We start from the raw sequence: 26,363 nt of genomic DNA, 5'->3' as shown, positions 1-26,363 counted from the left end.
TGACGATAAACACACTAGAAGACAAGAAAAATACGTATTTTTTATACTTTATACATCATTTAATATATATTCACATACTTACTATTGTCAGCCAATTGTGGCTGATTTTAAAATTTTTCTTTTGACAAAGTTAATATATCACGTAGATATACGACTCTTCGTCGACTATAGCTACGTTCTCCGCATCAACCTCGTAACAATTAAGTAGAGTACCTCATCCGTCATTTTCATCCTCCTTTTCCAATGAATGTTTTGATTTTTGAACAGCTCCATTGAATCTCTTTGTTAAATGTTCTTCGTCGATATTTTCAAATTTGGTGCCCCCCATGAAATTGATTAAAAACCGAATCCCACGTACCCTTTATAAATTCATTTCACCAAACCACAAAATCTTCATCCCAGCTAATCCCGACAATATTACTAAACTCGGCCAGCAGCAATGGCAAAAACTCTCTCTCACGTCTTTCTCTCCTGTCTCCTCCTCCGTCTCCTCCTCCTCTCTCCACTTTCCTCGGCAATCAGGAATCAGGTCATGCCCAAACCAGCTTCCAAATCTTCACCTCAACGGAGCTTCCCAAAAACACAAGCCCAAAAGCTTATCAAAAGTTTCAACTTGTCCCCCAAACATGACATCAACAACGGGGGTGTCGGCCACGTGATGGACGAGTCTTCGGCAGGCGGTCTGATGATGGTGGAGAAGCCTTTGAGATTGCCTGTGCTTGGGGAACCTGCAGGGAATAATAGTATTCAAGACTTGGGTCACCATGCCGGTTATTATCGGCTCCCAAATACAGTAGATGCAAGGTACGTAATACTGGGTTCGCATTAATAAAGTACATCTTAAAAAAAAAACAAAACTTTACTTTTGCCGATAAAAAAATAAGAGATAATCTGCATCTTAGAAAAGTAGGTAACGATAGAAGTTTCGAAAAGTAGAATTTATGAACATTTAACGATGGGAGTAATTTTTAATTCACACTGTACAATTATATATCAGGTAGTGTTTTGAGTCAAAATGGAATCAATGTTCATCCATTCAAAAGATTAATAAAAAATATTTTTCGCCGTTCAAAAAAATGGAATCAATGTTCAAAGAGCTGTATAGAAAATGAAAGCGATAACAATTCTTGTAGAAGTGTTATAAATAGTGGTATTGAAATATACATTAGGAATTAGATACCACCACTTTGAGAGCGAATGAGACATTATCCACTACTGTCAGGCCAATCTCTTATCCAAAACTATTCACACAACACATTTATGTGATCAGTATTTTTTGTGGTCGCCACACAAATGTGTGATGTCGTGTGGTAGGCTTTAGGAGCATTGAATAAATTTTTTTTTTTTGATCGGCAATGAGATTTTATTGAACTCGACAAAGGGTACATCGAGAAGGCCAAACTGTAGATGCAAGGAAAACTTGAATTATAGAGCAGGTCAAGAAAAGACCATATGAGAAATGGATCCATCCAGAACCAAACATATACTTCCACTGCTCCAATAATCTACAGAAACCATTCCAAAAGAGCTTGCACTACCAGCCAAATAGCCATACCAACTTTCATAGCATCCACAAACCAGCCCCATCAAAGCAAGGCCAAAAAAATCTCAACCTAATTCCTTAGCCATTCATACAGTATCAGTCCTGACGTTTGGGTTGTTCAAGCCCAACCTCAAGTTTGCCCACTTAGTATTAAGTTTAAAAAAAAAGACATACAAAAAAATAATAATAACAAAAATAAGGTGATATTGTGCCCTTTAGCTTGAATTACATCAAAATTTTATAATCAAAATGAAACCCAATTATAGTGTTTTATGATTACCAAAATTTGGAGAGGATTATCATTCACATCCTCCTCTCCAAATTCTTCATTACTTGCTTCTTCAACTTGACTTGAAAGAAGAGATTTTTGTTTTTTATTGCATCAAATAGGCTAGATATTGAACCAACTAGTGATTCTTCCATTGCATCTTTTCGTTGCCTCAATTTTCTATTTTAAGATCCGGATTTTTGTTTGCCAATTCTCACTCTATTCTTGTCATTCTCAATCTTCGTCATAGTACCTATATTAATATACCTCACTAATCAAAATTTCAAGACAAGTAATCCTACTAAAATCTTTTCGTTGCCTCACTTTTCTATTTTAAGATCCGGATTTTTGTTTACCAATTCTCACTCTATTCTTGTCATTCTCAATCTTCGTCATAGTACCTATATTAATATACCTCACTAATCAAAATTTCAAGACAAGTAATCCTACTAAAATCTTTTCGCTGCCTCACTTTTCTATTTTAAGATTCGGATTTTTGTTTGCCAATTCTCACTCTATTCTTGTCATTCTCAATATTCGTCATAGTACCTATATTAATATACCTCACTAATCAAAATTTCAAGACAAGTAATCCTACTAAAATCTTTTCGTTGCCTCACTTTTCTATTTTAAGATCCGGATTTTTGTTTACCAATTCTCACTCTATTCTTGTCATTCTCAATCTTCGTCATAGTACCTATATTAATATACCTCACTAATCAAAATTTCAAGACAAGTAATCCTACTAAAATCTTTTCATTGCCTCACTTTTCTATTTTAAGATTCGGATTTTTGTTTGCCAATTCTCACTCTATTCTTGTCATTCTCAATATTCGTCATAGTACCTATATTAATATACCTCACTAATCAAAATTTCAAGACAAGTAATCCTACTAAAATCTTTTCGTTGCCTCACTTTTCTATTTTAAGATCCGGATTTTTGTTTACCAATTCTCACTCTATTCTTGTCATTCTCAATCTTCGTCATAGTACCTATATTAATATACCTCACTAATCAAAATTTCAAGACAAGTAATCCTACTAAAATCTTTTCGTTGCCTCACTTTTCTATTTTAAGATTCGGATTTTTGTTTGCCAATTATCACTCTATTCTTGTCATTCTCAATATTCGTCATAGTACCTATATTAATATACCTCACTAATCAAAATTTCAAGACAAGTAACCCTACTAAAAACTCACAAAATTAATAATGTAGTGTGTACAGCAGTGTAACCGAATAAATTATTCTGTTGCAATCAAAAAACAGTCAAAGGAACTAACCAATCCATATTAATTTATTTTGTCGTTGCTCCACTAAAGGCACGCACTAACCGAAATAAAGATTAAAGAAAAGCTTCACTAACAGTAAAACTAGCACCGAATAAAGATTAAAGAAAAGAAAGAAAATGCACTTACTTACCGTCAATAACGAGGCGAGAAAGAGGAGAACTGGAGAAACAAAAGTTGAGTTCAATTTTTTCAACTTTGGCTCTTCGACGACTTGGCGTTGAAGAATCTCAAGCAGGGTGGGCTATCTGTGATGGAGATTAGAGAAACAAAACTATTCGTGGTCCAATGTGATGACCTGAAAGCTGATGGGTTTTCTCCTTCTTAAGTTAGGGTTTACACTACACGGTCCACACCAGGTATCGAAAATTTGGGGGCAAATAAAATTGCAATCCCGTCCCCTTTTTTATGTTTTTTCCTACTATATGCCCTCCTAGTTTGTGCTCGACGATTTCCTAATCCTAAATTAATGGGTTGCCCCAAGCGTAGGGCGGAGACCGACGTAGCACAATATCCGGTAAGTCCAGAGTCGAATCCACAGAGACGATGATGTGTGTTGACTAAAAACTCGGGTTGTTATAATTAAAACTGGCTCTTAGGTAGCCACTCCTTGTCGATTTGGTTGAGATTAATAAAAAAAACTAAAAATTGATTGTACTTTTCAAATAATTAAAGGAGGTACGGTCATAGGGTTCATAACACTCGCAACCAGTTCGGATTTGCCTGCTCCATTCAGTGTTCTAATTAAAAACATTGAACTTTAGATTGAAAAAGATACCCCGCAAGATGCGAACCTTTATGGTCGCCGTTTACCCATGCGCAACGAAAAATGAGTTTTGGACCCCCATTCACATGGGCTCCGACAATGCCCAGGTTCATTTACGGAAAGTATTTTACCAATCTAAAATTATCTTTTCATTGTTTGAAAATATGAGTAGTGCCTAAACCGGCCACGGTGTTTTAATCACACCGCGACCCTACCTATACGATTATTCACTAATCATTGCACAATAAACAAAATAAACTCTAGTTTGAAACATGCTTCTATACGCGAGATGAAAAATAAACACGAAATTAACACTGAGAAAACACAAATGAACAACTTTTATTAAGAACAAAAATTTAAACGAATTACCATAATGCGAATAATTAAACAAAACTTGAAAACTAAACAATATTGCTGGCAGCCCCCGTCCTTTCTATTCTTCCGTCCGAAACTTTTCCACGGCAGCCTTCTTTCACCAGTAGGTTACATGGTTTATATGGGTATTGAAAACTTTTATCACACAAAGGTCCTTTGGACTTTATGAAATAATAAATGAACCATTCAATTTTGAATCATTTCGCATTTGAACTCTAAACTTCTTTAAAATCTTCTTTTTATTCAAAGTCTCAGACAAATGGCTCGAGCAACCTATAAATATAAAAACACATAATAAAAATCGGTTAACAAAAATAAAGGACTAATAAATGTAGATTTGAGGGCTAAAATATGTATGTTTTGGCACTTATCAGTTTGCCCTTCTAATTTTTGCCCTCCTAATTTTCTTTTTATCTTTTATTTACCCCGAGCATAGAACACCTTCTATTTTTGCCCTCCTACTTTTCTTAAGTATCATAATTTTTTAAAGCGGGTGGAAACTACATATTTCCAATTCTTTTTGATTTTGTAATTTATTTTTTTTGGATTATGCCCCTAAATTTTTTCCCTGCTGGATTTCTATTTTTTTTTTTTTACGAGATTTTTTTTTGTTGCCCCTCGCCTGGGTGTCCGAGCCCGCCGACTTGCGGGGCTACCCCTGGCCGGCCCTGCATCCACAACAGCACTAATACCTCAGCATCACATCACAGGAATACATAACATCTGAAATATGAAAAGTCCATCCAGAGACCATAGCGATCAAAACACAAACACCTCCCCAAACAACCTTAGCATCATGAACCAGTCTAGAGTCAGTAAAAACAGGAGCATTGAATAATTTCGTCAAAATATATAGGACAGTATCCACCCACAAACGTACGTACCACGGTTTCAATGGCCATAATTCCGGTACAACGTTGCATGTAGTGTTCGCGACGTACATTAGCTAAGTCACAATTAATTGTATCTAGTTAATTATTTTAACTTTTGGTGGGAAACAATTGTAATATTGTTTCATCAGAAACTATTATCAATTGGTATTTGCAATTAACGAACTTTTTTCAACTATAGCACTTTCCAAACCTCCTAAGTCCACTTTTAAATTCTATAACCCACTAAATCCACTAATAATTTTAATGACAAAAATATCCCACCTAAAAAACAAGGGCCTTGTTTGCCTAACACGAAAAAGTATTTTTTTTTCATATTTTTTTGTTTTTGTTGCAATCAAGCCGCCGCCGCCATCACCACCACCGCCGCTACCACCACCACCACCACCGTCGTCGATGTCATCACATCATATATAACGTTATATGTCTAACAAAAAAAGCATTTTTTCATTTTTCTCGATTTTTTTATTGAACCCGTTATACTTAACATTTAACGTTATATATGTGACAATTTTTTTTTTCTTTTTTTTTCCTATTTTTCTTGTATTGATTTTTTAACGTTATATGAGTGATAAAAATTTCTTAACATACAATATTATATGTGTGGCAAAAATTTTCTAACATGCAACATTTCTTTTTGGTTTTTCTTATTTTTAGTCTTTAACGTTATATGCTGGTCTATACAAAACATATAACATTATATGTGAGTTTTTGAATATCTAAATATCGCAAAAAAAAAAAGAATATATAAAATTATATTTGAGCTTCTGCAGCTCTGAATCTCACATAAAAATAGAACAGAACATATAACATTATATATGAGCTTCTGTAGTTCTAAATCTCACAAATATATATATATATATATATATATATATATATATATATATATAATATCTGAGCTTCTTTAGCTCTAAGTCTCACAAAACGTGACATAAAATTATATGTTCTCAAAACAACATCATATCTTTCCAACAATATTTTATATCTCAAAAAATAATATTATATGTTCACATATCATGCCACCATTATCATTATTTCTAGTCGCGCCTTGAATCCCAAGTTGAATGTTGATAAAGCCAAAGGGGCCGAGCTTCATTTTTTCACCGTTTCTTCATCAAAACCTTCATCAGATTCTTCAAAATTTTGATTTTCTGCCTCCAAATAGTATTTCCATAACCTTTATATCTACATATATACGTATTCAAAACAACATAAACAACATTAATATATCTAAAAAATGAGATATAATATTATATGTCCAACTCTAGGAAAAACACGTATTACACATGATAGAAGTTAACGTTATATATTTCATTGTCCATCACTTATTGCATTTGTCCGCGCAGCGGCCTCTTCGACTTGCTTATGATAATATATGGATATATCTATATGTGCTTTTGAGAGGCCACTGCGTGGACCTATTCAATAAGACAACATAAAACGTTATTAGTTCCTTCTTCTTTTTTTAGTTTTACAGGACAAAATCTCAAATACAACGTTATATGTTCTCTATGCAAATTGAATTTTTTTTTTTATGTCAATACAAGCTCGTATATATATAACGTTATAACTATATATATGTATATATTGGTCACAAATATTCTCATATAATCATATATGGATATATCCATATGTGTTTTCGAGAGGCCGTTGCACGGACCAATTCAATAAGAGAACATATAACGTTATTAGTTCCTTTGTTTTGGAGTTTTACAGGACAAAATTAAGTACCAAGGACAAATTGTTACATATAACATACAAAAATGCTACAGGTACCGAAATTGGGGGACCGAAATCGGACCGACGGCCGCCGGCGGGCCGTCTCCGGCCACCGGACGGCCGATCCGAGCCGTCCAAAAATTCTAAAAAAAAAAACCGAGGGGGCCCACGCGGGAATCAACGTCATCCGAGGTGTGTAGGGTGCTTGATCGGAGCACCCCTTTTCGTGTGTATATGTAAATTACATATACACACGAAAAGGGGTGCTCCGATCAAGCACCCTACACACCTCGGATGACGTTGATTCCCGCGTGGGCCCCCTCGGTTTTTTTTTTTAGAATTTTTGGACGGCTCGGATCGGCCGTCCGGTGGCCGGAGACGGCCCGCCGGCGGCCGTCGGTCCGATTTCGGTCCCCCAATTTCGGTACCTGTAGCAACACTCTATAACATATATGTGTCAATAGAGAAGATTATCTATAACTAAACCACATCGCTAACCGAGTTTCAAATCACATATTTTAACGTATAAGTCGGAAAGGCCGCTACGTGGACCAATTCAATAAGTGATTGATAATGAAGCATATACCGTTATTTATGATAAAAGCTCATATATAACGTTAGACGGTACAAAAGGTCATATATAACATTATATGTTCTCTTTATTAAATAACATAGAATATTTATAATTTAGAATGTTATATATAACAATATAACATTGTATATTATTATATCTCTCTAACTGAGAATGTTTTAAAAAAAATGACATTAAATAACAACAAAAATATATTTTTTGTGTGACACGAAAAGCACACATATATATAAACTTATATATTTTTTCAAAAAACACAACTTATTTCAACCTTATATGTCTAGCCCTAGAAAAAACACACATATAATCTTATATATTTATTCAAAAAACTCCAAATATATCAAAAGCAAGTACGAGAGGCCGCTGCGCGGACCAAATCAATAAGTGATTGATGAAAAGCACAAATATAAATTCACGTAAATGTACGGGCCGATCCATCTTTAGCCATGGTGGCGGCGTCCCTCTCTGGCCATAAATCACCATGATTAAAAAATAAACTACTCCACAAGATTATATATAGATCTATAATATATACAGAGTTTAACCATAATACCAGTAGTACATGTGAAGAATGTAGAATTTTTTTGTGGCTTTAGATTCTTCTAACAGATCGTGCCTCCTGCTTGCCCGCTTTTTAGTAATGGGTACAAAGTATACACCGCGTTCTCAAGAAAAAATAGAATATAGATAGATTTAGTCAGCCAATGAAAACCCATCAATTTTTATCCACAAATAGAGAGAAACACAAAACAAACAAACACATCCAGCAGACACTACAGCACGAAAGGCCTATTGCGAGGAAATATGGCGAGGAAATTCAATTTCGTCGCTAAAAAAACACAATCTGCGAGGAAATCCAATTTCGTCGCTAAAAAGTTACATTTAGCTTACATTTAGCGAGGAAATTTCATTTCCTCGCCAAAAAGTTACATTTAGCGAGGAAATAATAATTTCCTCCCAAAAAGGTTACATTTGGCGAGGAAAACAGATTTTCCTCGCCAAATGTAACCTTTTTGCAATAAAATATTTTTCCTCGCCAAATGTAACTTTTTGATAAGAAAATATTTCGTCACCTTTTTTAGGATTCATTTTTTTTATATATATAAGTTATTATTAATTATATTCCTATGTATTTTGTAATATCACGACGGTATGACATAATAAACTATACCATTATGAAATTTATTAAAATAAAAAGTATTAAAAGGGAACAAATAGTTTTCATCACCAATCGCATTGAATTGGTGAAGAAACCTCATATTTGTCACTTTTCTTATTCTAATTAGCAATGAAAGATATCTTGAAGTGTAGGTATCGATGATTTTTTTCATAATAGTGAAAAACTCAACAAAAGATAAAGTTAAAAATATCTTAAGTTACTGATGTACGTTGTATTTAAAATATCTCAAAGTTGGATCATCACAATTCTATTTTCAGAACATCTACATAAAAATGCACTATTTCACAAAAAATACACTATTTCATATGTGTTGTGCATTCATGCTATAATTTTTTTCCCCTGTAAATAGTTTGTTGATTTTTATTTAAACCAACTTAGGTGATTGTAATGACATTCCTTTATAACCAGATAAATATGTTAAGTATTAATTTCAAATGCAATTTTGTAAGTATCATGTATACTTTTATTTATACATATACATATTGTGTGTGTGTGTGTGTGTGTGTGTGTGTGAGAGAGAGAGAGAGAGAGAGAGAGAGAGACGTTTTAAAATTTTAAAAAATTTATTAAAGATTAAAAAATTAAAAAAGTATTGTCTTTAGTGCTTTTAGGATGATCTTATATGAATATTTATAAATTTTGTTCATATTATTATAGCGATGATGAAAAAAATTACAAGTCTATAATACCCTTTGTATTTGGCAAAAAAGAATGTCAAACTCACTTTTAAAATTAGAAAATGAGGGTGATGCTTCCTGTTATTCATAATCTGATATTAAAATATTAGTACTAAGTACAAAAAAAAATTTACCCTGAAAATAACAATTAGTGGTTGAGATTCACTTTGATATATAGGGTCCCACACATCAAACTGAATCTCAACCACTAGTTGTTTTTTTCGGGGCACTCTGAGGTAAATTTTCTTTGTCCCTAACTTTTCATTAAAATATATCTCAAGCTTATGACGACAAAATTAATCTCATTCCATAAAAGTTAGGATTATCCCATAAAAAAATGAGAATAATAACACATATTATTAGTTCTTCAAAAGTTGTCAGATAAAATTGTTGTGCTAGCAAAAAATTAACTTGTTCAAATAAAGTTCAGACACTATAAAACTACAAAAAGTAGAAAGGCCAAAATTAATGTTGAAAAAATTAATTTGGAGTGGTGAAAGAGATAATATATAAATAAAGTTTCACCAATTTCATAGAAAGTACAGTGTAGCGTGGTTGGTAGTTGCTTCGCGTCTTATGGGAGAGGTCCAAGGTTTGAGTACCAGAAACTGCAAAAAGCGCGGAGAGAACTTCTGTTTTGGGATTCTTTTTTTAGCGAGGAAAAAATTTCCTCGCCTATTGATAAATTCGTAGCCTATTTGACGACAAATGGTATTTGCGAGGAAAATATTTAGTGAGGAATTTAAGCATTTAGCGAGGAAGAAATTCCTCGCAACACGTCAAATTAGGCGAGGAATTTATTTTCCTCGCTAATACTTTTTGCGACAGGGTTTAAGCAAGGAAAACTGGCGACAAAATTTTTCCTCGCTAATACATTTTGTGAGGAAATCAGGTGCTTTTGTGAGGAAAGTAAATCCTCGTTATAGCCCTTTCGTGTTGTAGTGAGAGCAGCTTGGGGGCAAAGACTGAAGGAGTAAAGTACATACCTGTCAGATTGATTTGTGTCGCTGTTGATGGAGCTCAGCCCCAAACCCAGAATGCCGATAATTGCTAGCACTGCCACCGCCACCTCCATCAACTTCGGTGACTAATTGTTGGTAAGCATCACAGTTATAGGCAGCTCGAGCCCGATCCAGTTCGTGGTGAGTGAGGGAGAGCTCGTCGGCGTGGAGAATTTGGAGGCGGACAATTCACCAGGGGAGGGGAGGGGAGGGGAGGGGAGGGGGAGAGGGGAAGAGGGGAGGCTTAGATTTGTTTTGTGATCTAAGGTTTCTCTCTCTATATGTTATATAGGAGGGTTTTTGGTCTTGAAAAATATCTCTTTTTAAGTAAATTGGAGTTATTAGATTATATAACTATATTAGTGGACTAGAGGAGTTATGAAATTTAGAAGTGGACTTAGTGGGTTACAAACATGCTATAGTGGACCTCTCATCAATTTTTTATAATTGTTTCATGCAGCTAATTAGTACCTTTAATTTTGCTTGACCCCTAGCTTGATAATTGGTAATGTTTCAGGATGTTCTACTTTTTCTTTGAATCCCGGCAGAACAATAACACTGACGACCCTGTTGTTATATGGCTCACTGGAGGCCCTGGCTGTGGCAGCGAACTCGCTTTGTTTTACGAAAATGGCCCTTTCCATATCGCCAACAACTTGTCTCTTCTATGGAATGAGTTTGGTTGGGATCAGGTAATTAATTAATTACTATTCTCTCTCTCTCTCTCTCTCTCTCTCTCTCTCTCTCTCTCTCTCTCACGTAACCAAGAAAGCATTGACAACTTATATTAAAGGGAAATTTTTATAAATGGTCCCTCTAGTTTGCATGAATTTTTATTTTCGTTCCTCTAGTATCAATTGTGTTACTTTTAGTCCTATAATTTGCATTCTGTCTCAATTTCATCCCTCTTGCTTACGGCGTTAATGAAACAAACAGAATTGGAGGACAAAATTGTCATTTCTCCTCACAGAGGGACTAAATTGAGATTTCATGCAAACTATAGGGACTATTTCTATAATTTTGTTTTATACTTTTGTTTTGTAAATAAATTTAAAATACATCATATATAATATATTTCTCATCTCATTTTATATTGAATAATAAAAAATATATTGAAATTTTTTAAAATTTTTATTATATACATCACAAAAAATATGAGAAAATTCGAAAAACAACCCTTATGTTAATTGTCTTGGTCTTGTATTTTTTTTTCAATTGAATTTTCACTATCGCTATTTTTTTTGTCACATGATTAAAAAGAAAAAGTTATTTAGTAGTATTTAGAAATCTTGTAATTGTGTTTAATTAAGCAATGAAACACTATTAAATATTAAGAGATCAAATACATTAAAATATGGGTATAAGTGTATTTATTTTGGGACTTACTCATAAGATTACTCATATAACAAATAAACACGGATTTTAAACATTTTTTTATTGGGTGAAAAAATAAGAAGATTATAAGAACATGATACAAAGACATTAGCTAAGAGGTTGATTTGTGCATTTTCTAATATTTTTGTAATGTGTAATGAAATATAAATTTTTCAATATAGTTTGATTACCCAATAATTCTGTTGTCAAATACATTACTTATGGTCTTTTTTATTTTATTTGCAAAAAAATGAAAGTAAAATGTAAAATTTTAAAAATAATCCCTCTGGTTTGCATAAAATTTCAATTTGGTCCCTCTGTGAGAGAAAATGACAATTTTGCCCTTCAATTCCGTTTGTTTCATGGACGGCGTCAGGGAGAAGGACGAAATTGAGATGGAATGAAAATTATAGGGTTAAAATTAATACAATTAATAGTAGAGGGACGAAAATGAGAACTCGTGCAAACTAGAGGGACCATTTTTAAAAATTTTCCTACATTAAAGAACCTATTTACCCCAAAAAAAAAAAAAAAAACAGCGTACAAAGTATGGCCAAAAGTCTTATCGATCGAGCTAGCTTTATCTAGTTTGTGAAAGAAATGATACTAATTTGTATTACAAGATGCACATTTTGTGTGACTTGTATACGCATGCAGAATTATCATCATGTATCACGCAAATTACCACTGTTCAATATATAGATGGACATTTTACAAGTACGAGATGCTTGTTGAAGCATATATATATATATATATATATATATATATATATATATCCTTGCTTCATATCCGCCTAACACGATTTTCTTCTTTTCTTTTTGGCAGGCGTCGAACCTTATTTACGTTGATCAACCAACTGGAACTGGCTTTAGTTACAGCTCCAGTGCAAAGGATACTCGACATGATGAGAATGGTATTAGCAATGACCTGTATAACTTCTTGCAGGTTAGATCAATTCTCTCGATCTCCTTATCTTCAATCTTTTTCACCAACATTACAATTTCACTACTAATTTCTCCAGTTCTCCTGTATAAAAAAGCCCAAATCCAACTCCAACTTTGGACTTCTTATGGCATTAAAACGTCTGTTATCTAAAAGGTTATGTGCGTAATTAACTAACGCTTCCTATAATACTCTTATATATAGGGGTTCTTCAAGCTACATCCCCAATACGTAAGCAACGATTTTTTCATAACCGGAGAATCATACGCCGGGCACTACATCCCTGCTTTCGCTTCTAGGGTTCACCAGGGAAACAAAGCCAAGGAAGAGATTTTTATAAATCTCAAAGTACGTACGTATATGAGTACGTCTATGGGATTAAAATTTTCTCTAATTTCTTGCGTTTAGTTAATTGATTCAACCTGGTTAATTTTGTTGGCGAAAATGTATGACCAGGGATTTGCTATTGGTAATGGGCTCACTGATCCTATAATCCAGTACCCAGCATATCCTGACTTTGCTTTGGACATGAACTTGATTCAACAATCTGATTACGACAATATCGAGAGCGAGTTGGTTCCCCCTTGCACACAGGCCGCATCACTTTGTGGTAATTTCTTGTACTTTTCATTACGCTTTGTCTGTAATACACATCTCCTGTTTGTATATAACCTCTCAGCTTCTTTTCTAGTTTAATTCTTGAAATTTCTGCATTAGGTGCTGACGGAGGAGATTCTTGCACACATGCATACGAAGTTTGCAATTCCATATTCAATCGAATATTGTCCATCACGGGTCATATTAACGTAAGAAGTGTTATAATGATCGCTATTTAATGGGTTTGGGTTTGGGTTTGGGTTTGGGTTTGGGTCGACATTGTCACTCCTAATCTGGCACATAAACTTCTTCCATATTTTGATAAGAATTCGTTGGGTATTTTTCTCTACAGTACTATGATATCAGAAAGCAATGCGTGGGGCAGCTGTGCTACGACTTCTCCAACGTGGAGAATTTACTTAACGAGCAATCGGTTAGGGATGCTTTAGGAGTTGGAGACATTGAGTTTGTTTCGTGTAGCTCAACCGTGTCCGAGGCCATGGTGACAGACAGGATGAGGAATCTTGAAGTCGGAATTCCTGCACTTCTTGAAGATGGAATCAAGATGCTGGCTTATGCTGGGGAGTATGATCTCATTTGCAACTGGCTTGGTAAGCTTCTTTCATTCGCTTCAGACTTTCCGGTTTCTTCGCTTGTAGGTTGAGATTTTGTTTGGACATCCAATTTGCCAAAGGAAAAGAAAAGAGAATCTCTTTATTTTTTTGCTTTTCACAAATCCAATAACAAAACACAATCGACGGGAAAAAAAATGTCTACAACCAAGTCTCCTACTGGCCCAATAAAATGCGATACCAAATGCTTAAAATCAAGTTACTGATAGTATTAGGTAACGTCTTCAATGTCTGGCAATTGAGCATGTTAGCCCATAAGCAGACATGGAGAACCCATTGGTGAGCGGCGGTGTATAATAACCCGGAACCCAAGAAGCTGCTTCATGGTATACTAACCATCCGTGATGCCCTTTACGGGACAAGAATTAGGCAGCATAGTTATTTCTTGACTTCTTTGGCTTCATGGGTTTTGGACAGGGAATTCAAACTGGGTTCATGCTATGGCATGGTCTGGGCAGAAAGACTTCACAGCTGCTTCCAATGTTTCCTTTGTAGTTGATGGTGCAGAAAAAGGTGTAATGAAAAGCTACGGGCCTCTAACCTTCCTCAAGGTCTCTCTCTCTCTCTCTCTCTCTCTCTCTCTCTCTCTCTCTCTCTCTCTCTCTCTCTCAAACTCAAACTCAAACTTCAGTTAATTTGCTTGTTTGAACGTAGGTACATGATGCTGGTCACCTTGTTCCAATGGATCAACCCAAAGCTGCGCTGGAAATGCTGAGGAGGTGGACACAAGGCTCTCTGTGATCAAGTCTACGGGACAGCTTGGCCCCATGTAACAAGCCATTCCTACTAGACTGTTCAAATGTATGATAAATGAAAGCAAAAATTAATAGGGACATTCAAATTATCTTGTTCCTTTTTGGCAACCATCTCTTGTTGCAACATTCACATCTCTGTCTCGGGTTCTCTTCATTTTCGATAGCCGATTAAGTACCCAAAAAACTGATGATCTTGTCTCAACGGATCCCAAACAGATTGAACGGACACTGTACTAAAAGCAATCAAATTGAAGTACCTGAAAATCACATTGCCACCACTCTACACAAAAATTTGGACATGATACGGAGTTCAAGTTTTTAGGCTCAACTATCACTGCAGGGGTATTAACCCTTGGTAAAATTCTGATCCAACTTCAACAAAGCATACAAGATGAATAACAAGGGTTATGAACCAACTCTTACCCGTACAATTCTCTCAAGTTCTCGATGGCAGGTCGAAAACCAGAACGTAAAGGAACAACAGACACCACTCGCTGATGTTGTTCATTACCATTCTTTGGTTTTGATAGGGTCACTCTCAGCATTTCTCCCTCCAGAGCTTTAGCAGCAGTCTCAGCTAAACACAAGCAATATCCCCAATCAATCAGAACCATAATTACTGCCATTTTCTAATTTGAAACAGTTAAAGTCATTGGCAGGCATGGATAATGTAGCCTTAATGAAACTCCTATGCTCACTCTGTAACCTGAATCCTAGGGGTGAATGAAGAGATAGACACAAAAATAAAAATAAAAAGACGAGGTATTTTACCTTCTAAAGCTTATTGGTGTTGAAAAACAGCAATGTAAAGGAAAATGTAGGAGGAAACATTCGAGTTATAGTCTTATAGAGACTAGAGAGACATTTATAACTCAGAGAAAACCAAATTTCCTTCATGAACAAGGAAAGAAATGCATGGAAATAACTAAAGAAGAAAAGAAGAAATTTTACCTTTTACGAAAGTGATTAGGAGCAAAGGAATTCAAATTTCTCAATCAGGCAGGTAGCAACTTGCATGTATGAAAGTGATTTTATATTTTTCATAGTAAAAGATACAACATAATAATGGAACATGTAACTGAACAAAATGATTCTTATTCTGTTTAATGGTGAAGCCCCATATGAAGACACGCAAATTGGATTTGCATTCTCCCAAAAACTGATAAGCAAAGAAAGAACATCAAGAGCAGTGTTCTAAAAGGCAGCTGCCTAGGCCGATTAGTCCTGGCTAGGCGCTAGGCAGTGGTCTGATGCCTAGATTAGACTGTTACGGCCTAATATTTTTTTTATATTATTAATTTTACGAGCCACTTCTTAATTGGGTGTTGTGGTCGGATCCTAATTATTTATTTTATGTGCACTATGGGCATAGTTGTTATCATTATTGTTTTGAGGGTATAAGTTTAATCAATTTTAGTAATTAGTTTTGTATCGTAATTAGATGCTCTATTTTATCCGTCCATTGTATTTAGGGGAAACGTGTGTGAATGGGTAGTGTTATCAACTTACGAGGGACAATATATAAGCATACATACATACGGTGTTAGGGTTATTCTTTAGAAAGCATTGAGAAGAGTTCTGATTTTTGAGGGCAGCCGTCGAACTTCGAAGAAGGGTTTTACTGGGGTTCTTAACTTCAAGGTAATAATATACTCTCATCTCTCTCGTTTCTGTCATCCACCTCTTCCCATAGCAATAGGATGCATGGACTGATATTGGGTAAATTAGTTAATTTGTATTTTGTGTTGAGAGAGAGAGAGATGGGTGTGCATGTGCTGTTGTGGTTCTTATACAGTAAGTGGATCCGAGTGTGAGGTGGTGCTTTGAGGGTGCGGGGTGATGATGTGCACATGCTGTCATGTTTGTGTGAGTGAGTTGGCACGTTGCTTTGATTGGTGTTGTTGGGAGTTGGTGGTGTTGGAGATTAAGGGAGTAATGATATAGTTCTTCATGTAGCAGGAGAGTTCAATGGGTGAGGTGGTGTGCTTATACAACTAGTGTGTTAGACTAAATAGTTGTGCTGTGAGTTTGGGAATGGCGAACACGGTTAGTGAGTGAGTGAGTTAGCTTTAGGATTAGTTAATTGTAATTTTACATCAGTCGTAATTGCTACAGTTAGTGATAATATTACTATATGATTCTTTGTTCAGGTTAGCTCATTTTGCGCGATTTGAGTTGCATTACTTTTGGCCCAGGTGAGTAGTTAAGCATTACGTATTTTCGAACTTCCCCGTGTCCCTTAAATTATTGTTTAGAAGATTTTATGATTGGAATTGGAAACCCATAACTATTTATTTGGTTACTTGAATTGGCATGCGGGAAAACGTTTGGTGAAATCTTTTATTGTCTGAATAAATCTTTTGGTGAGAACTTTGTGTATATTGTTGGGAACATATTTTGGAAAGTCCAGGAAAATTAATCCTCTGTGTACGGGTGACTCTGGCCATTAGAAAAGAGACCGGGTTAGGCCGGTGACTCTAATGCTCAACGGCTTTCTTTTGCCGGGTCGTTCTTTGGGAAAAGTTCCACGGGCTGCCTACTCGTGGTGACTCAAAGATACGATATAGGATCCAATTATGAGACATTTATTCACTAGCATTTGGTTCTATCGATATTGGTTGTGGTTCCCCATTGTTGTTGGAGATTGGATTGAGAACACCATTAAGATTTATCGAATGAATCGTTTATTAGATTAATTGATTTTTTTATTGTTTACCTCTATGCCAAATTTATATTGACATGGTAAATTATTTTGATCCCTATTTCAGGAACTCTATTCTAATATACATGCTTTACTACTCACTGAGCTCGTCAGCTGATGGATTTATTCCAACTTCTTTTCAGGCAACGGGAATTAGGCAAGGACTCTGGTGGCATCATTTCCGTTTCTTGTATTGACCTCCTTAGGGTGTCTCATCATATTTTTATTTTATTAATCGCTTCCGTATTTGAAATATTTTGTCAAACATCTGGATTCTTTTATTACTGTTGGATGACTGGATTTTATTTGGTTCATGGGATGTTTGTACTCCATTCTTTTGTAGAATTTATTGGTTGGAGATGTTCTGAATAAAAAAAATGGTTGACTGTTTGGTGGATTTTTGCTTGGGAGTTTTTTATAAAATTTCTTTTTAGGCTACATGTTCTACGAGCTTTGGTCTTGTGGTTCATGGCCGGTCACTTCTCATTTTGGGGTGTGACAGCCGACTAGTCGGGCACCTAGTCCCCGCCTAGGTGCTAGGCGGCCGACTAGTCGGCACCTAGGCGCTAGGCGCCCCTTTTCCGCCTAACTAGCGCCTAGCGAATTTTATAGCGAGTTTTAGAACATTGATCAAGAGTAAATGAGAAGAGCAAGATGAGTCTTATTCATGTTACATACCAAAGCTCAGTACAACGACACGCAAATTGGATTTGCATTCCAAGAAAACTAATTACGCAAAGAAAGAATATCAGGAGTTAATGAGGAAAAGGCTAAGGTACCAGAAAAGGGGTGAAGCTTGGCAAAGTCAAAAAATTCATCAGCAGAGCAACCAAAGAGAACCCTAGCAGCTCTATCAAACACCACCACCACAAACACTTTGGCGTCTGATGATATAGACATCTGCCAGTAAAAACACAACACAACCATAAACCCAAAAATGAGACTTTCATATTCACAATGGTCCCATTATTACCGTTCACAAATTAGTCATTAGCCTCCCCAGAACTTGTCTAAATCCTTTGTTGACAGACAATTTCAAGTTATTATAAAGGTTTGGCACCCATTATTGTCATTCACCCAAAGAGGTCGGTCTAGTGGTTAAGGCTCATGACTTAAGGGATTTGCTCCCTCCTAGAATTTCAGGTTTGAAACCTTTCACGTGCTACCAACTCCTTTGGGACCAGTTCATACTTTTAATTGGACTCCCCGCAAGTGAGCGATGGGATTGGGCCCCAAGATTAACCGAGACGCGCGTAAGCTGACCCGGATACCTGAGTTATCAAGAAAAATAATCAACATGAAAAGCATTGTATTGATATACACCAAGAACATTTTGACCCAGAAATCAAGCATGCAAGAAACCCAATTTTGTGTGGAAACAAACGGTGGAGTCATTTTCAAAACACGTCCTAGGCCGTCGTGATATTATAACTCCAATTAAAGAGTACATCAAGATAAAAACACGTCCTTAGACAAAAGGCTAAGTAACCACAACGGCAAGAATTCATCCCACAGACTATACCTCAAACTAACTAAACATTTTTCTTGCAGAAACAAGAAACAACCCAATTAGGAGAAACCCAGTCTGAGGAAAAACTCACGGTAAGAAACCAGAGAGAAACCTCCACAAAATGGAGAAGAATAAGCAAATGATCGCAAACCAACAAGAAAATGGAAAAAAAAATCTCGCCATCATCATCCACCAACATAGATCTCTAACTCCGGCGACCCAATCATACACAAAAATTTCGCACCCACAACCGCACATCTAAACCACACCACCAGAGACAAGTCACTGGCGAACAACGAATATGATGGAGGAGGCTTGACGGTAGAGAAACCAGGGAGGCTAAGGAATCGGAAGGATAAGGGTGGAGAGTGATGAAAGAAGAGGAAAGGAGATTCCGATCCAATGCCGACGGAGGAAAAAACCTCACAGGGGAGAACCCCAACCCGGGCCCCCCACCCATCTATGTCGACTAATGGCTAGGGATTTTGGGGCGGAGCGAGATTAGGTAGAAATAAGATCGAGTAAGGATTGGGGTATTAATTTATTATTCATTTGCTTTCGTCCTTTCGTTTCGAATTTTTTCGACCTACAAAATACCATTTTACCCTTGCAACTTCCTGTTATTTGGCAATGGAGCCCAGTGATTTATCCTTTTTTTTTTTTTTCTTTCGGCTTGAATTCTGTGGCTGTAAAGGAGAATAAGAATTGCACCAGGAAGTATATACAAGGCGTCTTTCTTCGCCTTGTCTAATGCAAAATTCCTTTTTTGCCCCTTGGAGTGTTTTAAACTACCATCGACATATATAGGAGTTATATTTTGAGTTCGAGAATATAAGAAAAGAGATTAAATTCTTTCCACAAATCTCATTTTTTCACCACCACCTTTTACAGTCCTACCGTGTATTTATTGTTGATCTGAACCGTTCATCTTATACACCTCATCTAGTAGTGTATATGCCAAAAAATAAACTTGATCAGGCAGCGATAGGAGTATCAAAAATTAAATTTTGCTTTGTAAAATGGATAGTTTATCTTTATTATTATTGGCAGAAATCAGATCGTCCATTTTATAAACCAAATTTCAAATTTTGATATATCTATCGACTTCCGATCAAACTGTTTTTTGGCATGACAATACTATGCTGCGGGTCTTAAAATATGAACCGGTTCAGATCACAACAATAGACACTCGGTATGATCCATAATAGGCAGTGGTGAAAAAGTGAAATTTTACACCGGTAGTAAATAGAATTTATTCTCATGAGAAAAAGTCTACTCACAGTACTCCTACGTACTTTACTACCAGACTTATGGTAAATTTTTCCATAGATGGCAAAAAATCTCTCAGCTCGTTCTATTTTCTGATCATTCCCTAATTCAAACATAATTAATTAGTACCTTGACAAGGTAAGTGGATTCCTTTTAAGAAAGGATATTACAAGCATTTTGACAAAGTTAATATATATCCTGTAGATACGACTCTTCGTCGACTATAGCTACGTTCCCCGCATCAACCTCGTAACAAATTACAAGTAGATCGAGTAACTCATCCGTCATTTTCATCCTCCTTTTCGTCGATCGGTATTTTCAAATTTGGTGCCCGGCCCCGTGAATTAATTGATTAAAAACCGAATCCCAGGCCACCCTTTATAAATTCATTTCACCAAACCACAAATCTTTCATCCCGGCCAGCTAATCCCGACAATATTACTAAACCCGGCCAGCAGCAATGGCAAAAACTCTCTCTCACGTCTTTCTCTCCTGTCTCCTCCTCCTCTCTCCACTTTCCTCGGCAATCAGGAATCATGTCATGCCCAAACCAGCTTCCAAATCTTCGCCTCTACGGAGCTTCCCGAAATTACAAGCCCAAAAGCTTATCAAAAGTTTCAACTTGTCCCCCAAACATGACATCAACAACGGGGATGTCGGCCACGTGATGGACGAGTCTTCGGCGGGCGGTCCGATGATGGTGGAGAAGCCTTTGAGATTGCTTGTGCTTGGGGACCCAGCAGGGAATAATAGTATTCAAGACTTGGGTCACCATGCCGGTTATTATCGGCTCCCAAATACCGTAGATGCAAGGTACGTAATACTGGGTTCGCATTAATAATGTACCGTCTTAAAAAAAAAAAATTTCCTTGACTTTCGCCGATAAAAAAATAAAAAATAATCTACATCCTAGAAAAGTACGTAACGAGAGAAGTTTCGAAAAATAGAATTTATAAACATTTAACGATGGGAGTAATTTTGTATTCACACTGTACAATTATATAATCGTAGTGTTTTTGAGTCAAAATGGAATCAATGTTCATCACTTCAAAAGATTAATAAAAAATATTTTTCGCCGTTCAAAAAAATGGAATCAATGTTCAAAGAGCTGTATAGAAAATGAAAGCGATAACAATTCTTGTAGAAGTGTTATAAATAGTGGTATTGAAATACACATTAGGAATTAGATACCACCACTTTGAGAGCGAATGAGACATTATCCACTACTGTCAGGCCAATCTCTTGATCCAAAACTATTCACACAACACATTTATGTGATCAGTATTTTTTGTGGATGCCACACAAATGTGTGATGTCGTGTGGTAGACTCTAGGAGCATTGAATAATTTTTTTTTTTAATCGGCAACAAGATTTTATTGAACTCGACAAAGGGTACATCGAAAAGGCCAAGCTCTAGATGCAAGAAAAACTTGAATCATAAAACAGGCCAAGAAAAAGAGGGAAAAAAATTACATTGAACAGAATTGAATGAAACCATATACGGAGTATATGAGAAATGGATCCATCCAGAGCCAAACATGTACTTCCACTGGTCCAAAAATCAACAGAAACCATTCAAAAAGAGCTGGCATCCACTACCAGCCAAATAGCCATATCAACTTCAACTTCATAGCATCCACAAACCAGCCCCATCAAAGCAAGGCCAGAAAGATCTCAACCTGATTTCTTAGCCATCCAGAGCAGCACTAATACCTCAGCATCACATCACAAGAATACATAATATCTGAAATATGAAAAGTCCACCCAGAGACCATAGTGATCAAAACGCGCACAAAACACCTCTCCAAACAACCTTAGCATACATCATGAACAGGGCCGGCCAATGGGGAGGCGCAAGAGGCCGCCGCCTTGGGCCTCCACATTTTGAGCCAAAAATGGGGCACCCCCTTCCTAAATAAGTATATATATTTTCTGTGTGTAATTATAATACAAATTCCTTTGATGATTCAATGATAAAGTGTTTGCTTTTTTACATAAGTTGCCTAGGTTCAAATCCTGGTAAGGTATTTTTTTTGTAGTGTCTTTTTGCCAAAAAAAATTTCCTCCTATCACACAAATTGGGGCTGCTGTGATTCAAACTTGAGTCTACTGAATATTATTGCAACCGTACAAGCCATTAAGGCCAAAATATTTACTATGTTAAATAGTATGAATGAAAATTATATATAGAAAAATATTTTTGTTTATTATTTTTAAATTATAAAATTTATGTAGGACACTATTCCATCACTTGGCCTAGAGCATCCAAATACATTGGGCCGGCCCTGATCATGAACCAGTAGAGTCAGTAAAAACAGGAGCATTAAATAATTTCGTCAAATATATAGGACATGCAGTATCCAGCCACAAACATATATACCACGGTTTCAATGGCCATAATTCCGGTACAACCTTGCATGTAGTGTTCGCGATATTAGCCAAATCACAATTAATTGTATCTATATATTTAATTATTTAACTTTTGGTGGGAAACAATTGTATTGTTTCATCAGAAACTATACAATTAACGAACTTTTTTCAACAGAAGAGAATGATTGGTTAATATTTATGGGGTTCTACTTTATAGGCAATTTGGCAACTCAATTGGAACCTAAAATTGTTTAATTGTTTCATGCAGCTAATTAGTACCTTTAATTTTGCTTGACCCCTAGCTTGTTAATTGGAAATGTTTCAGGATGTTCTACTTCTTCTTTGAATCCCGGAACAACAACAGTGACGATCCTGTTGTTATATGGCTCACTGGAGGCCCTGGCTGTGGCAGCGAACTCGCTTTGTTTTACGAAAATGGCCCTTTCCATATTGCCAACAACTTGTCTCTTCTATGGAATGAGTTTGGTTGGGATCAGGTAATTATAATTACTAATTCTCTCTCTCTCTCTCTCAGTTGAAAATAAAACTAATTTTATTTTAACGGATCTAACATGCATATAAACTACAGTTTAACGACAACATTTAACGTAATAAGAAATTTTTACAAATCTCAATAGTGCACTCATGGCCTAAGTAAACAAGAATCAGACCACGTGACCAAGAAAGCATTGACAACTTATATTAAAGAACCTCTTTACCAAAAAAAAACTTATATTAAACAACCTGTAACCAATGTTCTGAATACCTTACCGGGCAGGGTACCAGTTTTCCTACTGGTATGGTACGTACCGGTACCGATCAGATACCGGATACCATTTCGGATTTACTGCAACTACAATATATATAATAATTATATATAATTATAATTCAAAAAAATCTCTCATACCATGCAATTCATCATAAAATACCTATATGTTTGCATCTTTCCCCACATTACCTAGTTACAAAACTCTTTTCTATCTTAAATGACTTTGCACACTAGTGGACTTGTGAATGAGGACCCAATAAGAGGTCTCATGTGCTCGGGAAAATGGGCCGTGGCCGAAGGCAATTTGGAAAAACAAACCCGGAAACCAATTAACCGGGTACGCATCACGGGTTATTCGCGCGCAGGGGGTGCAAATCTGGGATTTGAGCCTTGTGCACGTTTTGCTTAAATTCTGATTTTTTTTATTTTTTTTGGGGTTAAGATAACCCAGAGAAACGTTTTTTTTTTTTTAACCAGAAAAAGGATACTCGACCGGTATTTCCCGAAACGACCTGTAAAGACCGGTATTGGGTCCGGAACGGAATTGGGGGGTTAGGGTACCAGTTTTGCATCAAAACGGTACGTACCGGCCAGTACCGGCCGATATAGAACGGTATCAATAACTATGCCTGTAACCCAAAGTCTAGTCCTGAAAGCGTACAAAGTATATCCAAAAGTCTTGTCGAGCTAGCTTTATCTAGTTTGTCAAAGAAATTATACTAATTTGTAATACAAGATCGATGCACATTTTATGTGACTGCTACGCATGCTTAATTATCATCATGTATCATGCAAATTACCACTGTTCAATATATAGATGGACATTGTACAAGTACGAGATGCTTGTTGAAGCATATATATATATATATCCTTGCTTCATATCCGCCTAACACGATTTTCTTCTTTTCTTTTTGGCAGGCGTCGAACCTTATTTACGTTGATCAACCAACTGGAACTGGCTTTAGTTACAGCTCCAGTGCAAAGGATACTCGACATGATGAGAATGGTATTAGCAATGACCTGTATAACTTCTTGCAGGTTAGATCAATTCTCTCGATCTCCTTATCTTCAATCTTTTTCACCAACATTACAATTTCACTACTAATTTCTCCAGTTCTCCTGTATAAAAAAGCCCAAATCCAACTCCAACTTTGGACTTCTTATGGCATTAAAACGTCTGTTATCTAAAAGGTTATGTGCGTAATTAACTAACGCTTCCTATAATACTCTTATATATAGGGGTTCTTCAAGCTACATCCCCAATACGTAAGCAACGATTTTTTCATAACCGGAGAATCATACGCCGGGCACTACATCCCTGCTTTCGCTTCTAGGGTTCACCAGGGAAACAAAGCCAAGGAAGGGATTTTTATAAATCTCAAAGTACGTACGTATATGAGTACGTCTATGGGATTAAAATTTTCTCTAATTTCTTGCGTTTAGTTAATTGATTCAACCTGGTTAATTTTGTTGGCGAAAATGTATGACCAGGGATTTGCTATTGGTAATGGGCTCACTGATCCTATAATCCAGTACCCAGCATATCCTGACTTTGCTTTGGACATGAACTTGATTCAACAATCTGATTACGACAATATCGAGAGCGAGTTGGTTCCCCCTTGCACACAGGCCGCATCACTTTGTGGTAATTTCTTGTACTTTTCATTACGCTTTGTCTGTAATACACATCTCCTGTTTGTATATAACCTCTCAGCTTCTTTTCTAGTTTAATTCTTGAAATTTCTGCATTAGGTGCTGACGGAGGAGATTCTTGCACACATGCATATGAAGTTTGCAATTCCATATTCAGTCGAATATTGTCCATCACGGGTCATATTAACGTAAGAAGTGTTATAATGATCGCTATTTAATGGGTTTCGGTTTGGGTTTGGATCGACATTGTCACTCCTAATCTGGCACATAAACGTCTTCCATATTTTGATAAGAATTCGTTGGGTATTTTTCTCTGCAGTACTATGATATCAGAAAGCAATGCGTGGGGCGGCTGTGCTACGACTTCTCCAACGTGGAGAATTTACTTAACGAGCAATCGGTTAGGGATGCTTTAGGAGTTGGACACATTGAGTTTGTTTCGTGTAGCACAACCGTGTCCGAGGCCATGGTGACAGACAGGATGAGGAATCTTGAAGTCGGAATTCCTGCACTTCTTGAAGATGGAATCAAGATGTTGGCTTATGCTGGGGAGTATGATCTCATTTGCAACTGGCTTGGTAAGCTTCTTTCATTCGCTTCAGACTTTCCGGTTTCTTCGCTTGTAGGTTGAGATTTTGTTTGGACATCCAATTTGCCAAAGGAAAAGAAAAGAGAATCTCTTTATTTTTTTGCTTTTCACAAATCCAATAACAAAACACAATCGACGGGAAAAAAAATGTCTACAACCAAGTCTCCTACTGGCCCAATAAAATGCGATACCAAATGCTTAAAATCAAGTTACTGATAGTATTAGGTAACGTCTTCAATGTCTGGCAATTGAGCATGTTAGCCCATAAGCAGACGTGGAGAACCCATTGGTGAGCGGCAGTGTATAATAACCCGGAACCCAAGAAGCTGCTTCATGGTATACTAACCCTCCGTGATGCCCTTTACGGGACAAGAATTAGGCAGCATAGTTATTTCTTGACTTCTTTGGCTTCATGGGTTTTGGACAGGGAATTCAAACTGGGTTCATGCTATGGCATGGTCTGGGCAGAAAGACTTCACAGCTGCTTCCAATGTTTCCTTTGTAGTTGATGGTGCAGAAAAAGGTGTAATGAAAAGCTACGGGCCTCTAACCTTCCTCAAGGTCTCTCTCTCTCTCTCTCTCTCTCTCTCTCTCTCTCTCTCTCTCTCTCTCTCTCTCTCTCTCTCTCTCTCAAACTCAAACTCAAAACTTCAGTTAATTTGCTTGTTTGAACGTAGGTACGTGATGCTGGTCACCTTGTTCCAATGGATCAACCCAAAGCTGCGCTGGAAATGCTGAGGAGGTGGACACAAGGCTCTCTGTGATCAAGTCTACGGGACAGCTTGGCCTCATGTAACAAGCCATTCCTAATAGACTGTTCAAATGTATGATAAATGAAAGCAAAAATTAATAGGGACATTCAAATTATCTTGTTCCTTTTTGGCAACCATCTCTTGTCGACATCAA

General features: G+C 36.5%; 3 protein-coding genes across 4 annotated transcripts; 2 read left to right on the top strand and 1 right to left on the bottom strand.

Annotated features, from left to right (window-relative positions):
- The first annotated feature begins 241 nt into the window (after positions 1 to 241).
- On the top strand, positions 242 to 26,343 carry LOC131314958 (serine carboxypeptidase-like). 2 transcript variants are annotated; one of them, XM_058343964.1, is made up of 10 exons: positions 242 to 804; positions 10,814 to 10,988; positions 12,496 to 12,615; positions 12,817 to 12,960; positions 13,069 to 13,222; positions 13,330 to 13,418; positions 13,562 to 13,820; positions 14,259 to 14,392; positions 14,496 to 14,587; positions 26,177 to 26,343. In XM_058343964.1, exons 1-9 carry the CDS (start codon positions 440 to 442, stop codon positions 14,580 to 14,582), a joined length of 1,527 nt encoding a protein of 508 aa, XP_058199947.1. In that variant the 5' UTR covers positions 242 to 439; the 3' UTR covers positions 14,583 to 14,587; positions 26,177 to 26,343. The 2 variants fall into 2 exon arrangements, with proteins under 2 accessions (XP_058199947.1, XP_058199948.1); XM_058343965.1 differs by lacking the exons at positions 12,817 to 12,960; positions 26,177 to 26,343 and having other exon boundaries at positions 14,496 to 14,726.
- On the bottom strand, positions 14,521 to 18,675 carry LOC131314961 (uncharacterized). Its single transcript, XM_058343968.1, has 2 exons — positions 18,077 to 18,675; positions 14,521 to 15,173 (listed from the first exon to the last, which is right to left on the bottom strand). The coding sequence occupies exons 1-2, from the start codon at positions 18,222 to 18,224 to the stop codon at positions 15,016 to 15,018; spliced, it is 306 nt and encodes a 101-aa protein (XP_058199951.1). The 5' UTR covers positions 18,225 to 18,675; the 3' UTR covers positions 14,521 to 15,015.
- On the top strand, positions 20,494 to 26,363 carry LOC131314959 (serine carboxypeptidase-like). Its single transcript, XM_058343966.1, has 9 exons — positions 20,494 to 20,889; positions 22,772 to 22,943; positions 24,134 to 24,253; positions 24,455 to 24,598; positions 24,707 to 24,860; positions 24,968 to 25,056; positions 25,188 to 25,446; positions 25,885 to 26,018; positions 26,135 to 26,363. The coding sequence occupies exons 1-9, from the start codon at positions 20,537 to 20,539 to the stop codon at positions 26,219 to 26,221; spliced, it is 1,512 nt and encodes a 503-aa protein (XP_058199949.1). The 5' UTR covers positions 20,494 to 20,536; the 3' UTR covers positions 26,222 to 26,363.

The sequence above is a fragment of the Rhododendron vialii genome, chromosome 13a (genome assembly GCF_030253575.1).
Source record: "Rhododendron vialii isolate Sample 1 chromosome 13a, ASM3025357v1".
NCBI lineage: Eukaryota > Viridiplantae > Streptophyta > Magnoliopsida > Ericales > Ericaceae > Rhododendron > Rhododendron vialii.
Note: the sequence above shows the minus strand (reverse complement) of the source record. Positions and strands in the feature narration are given on the sequence as shown.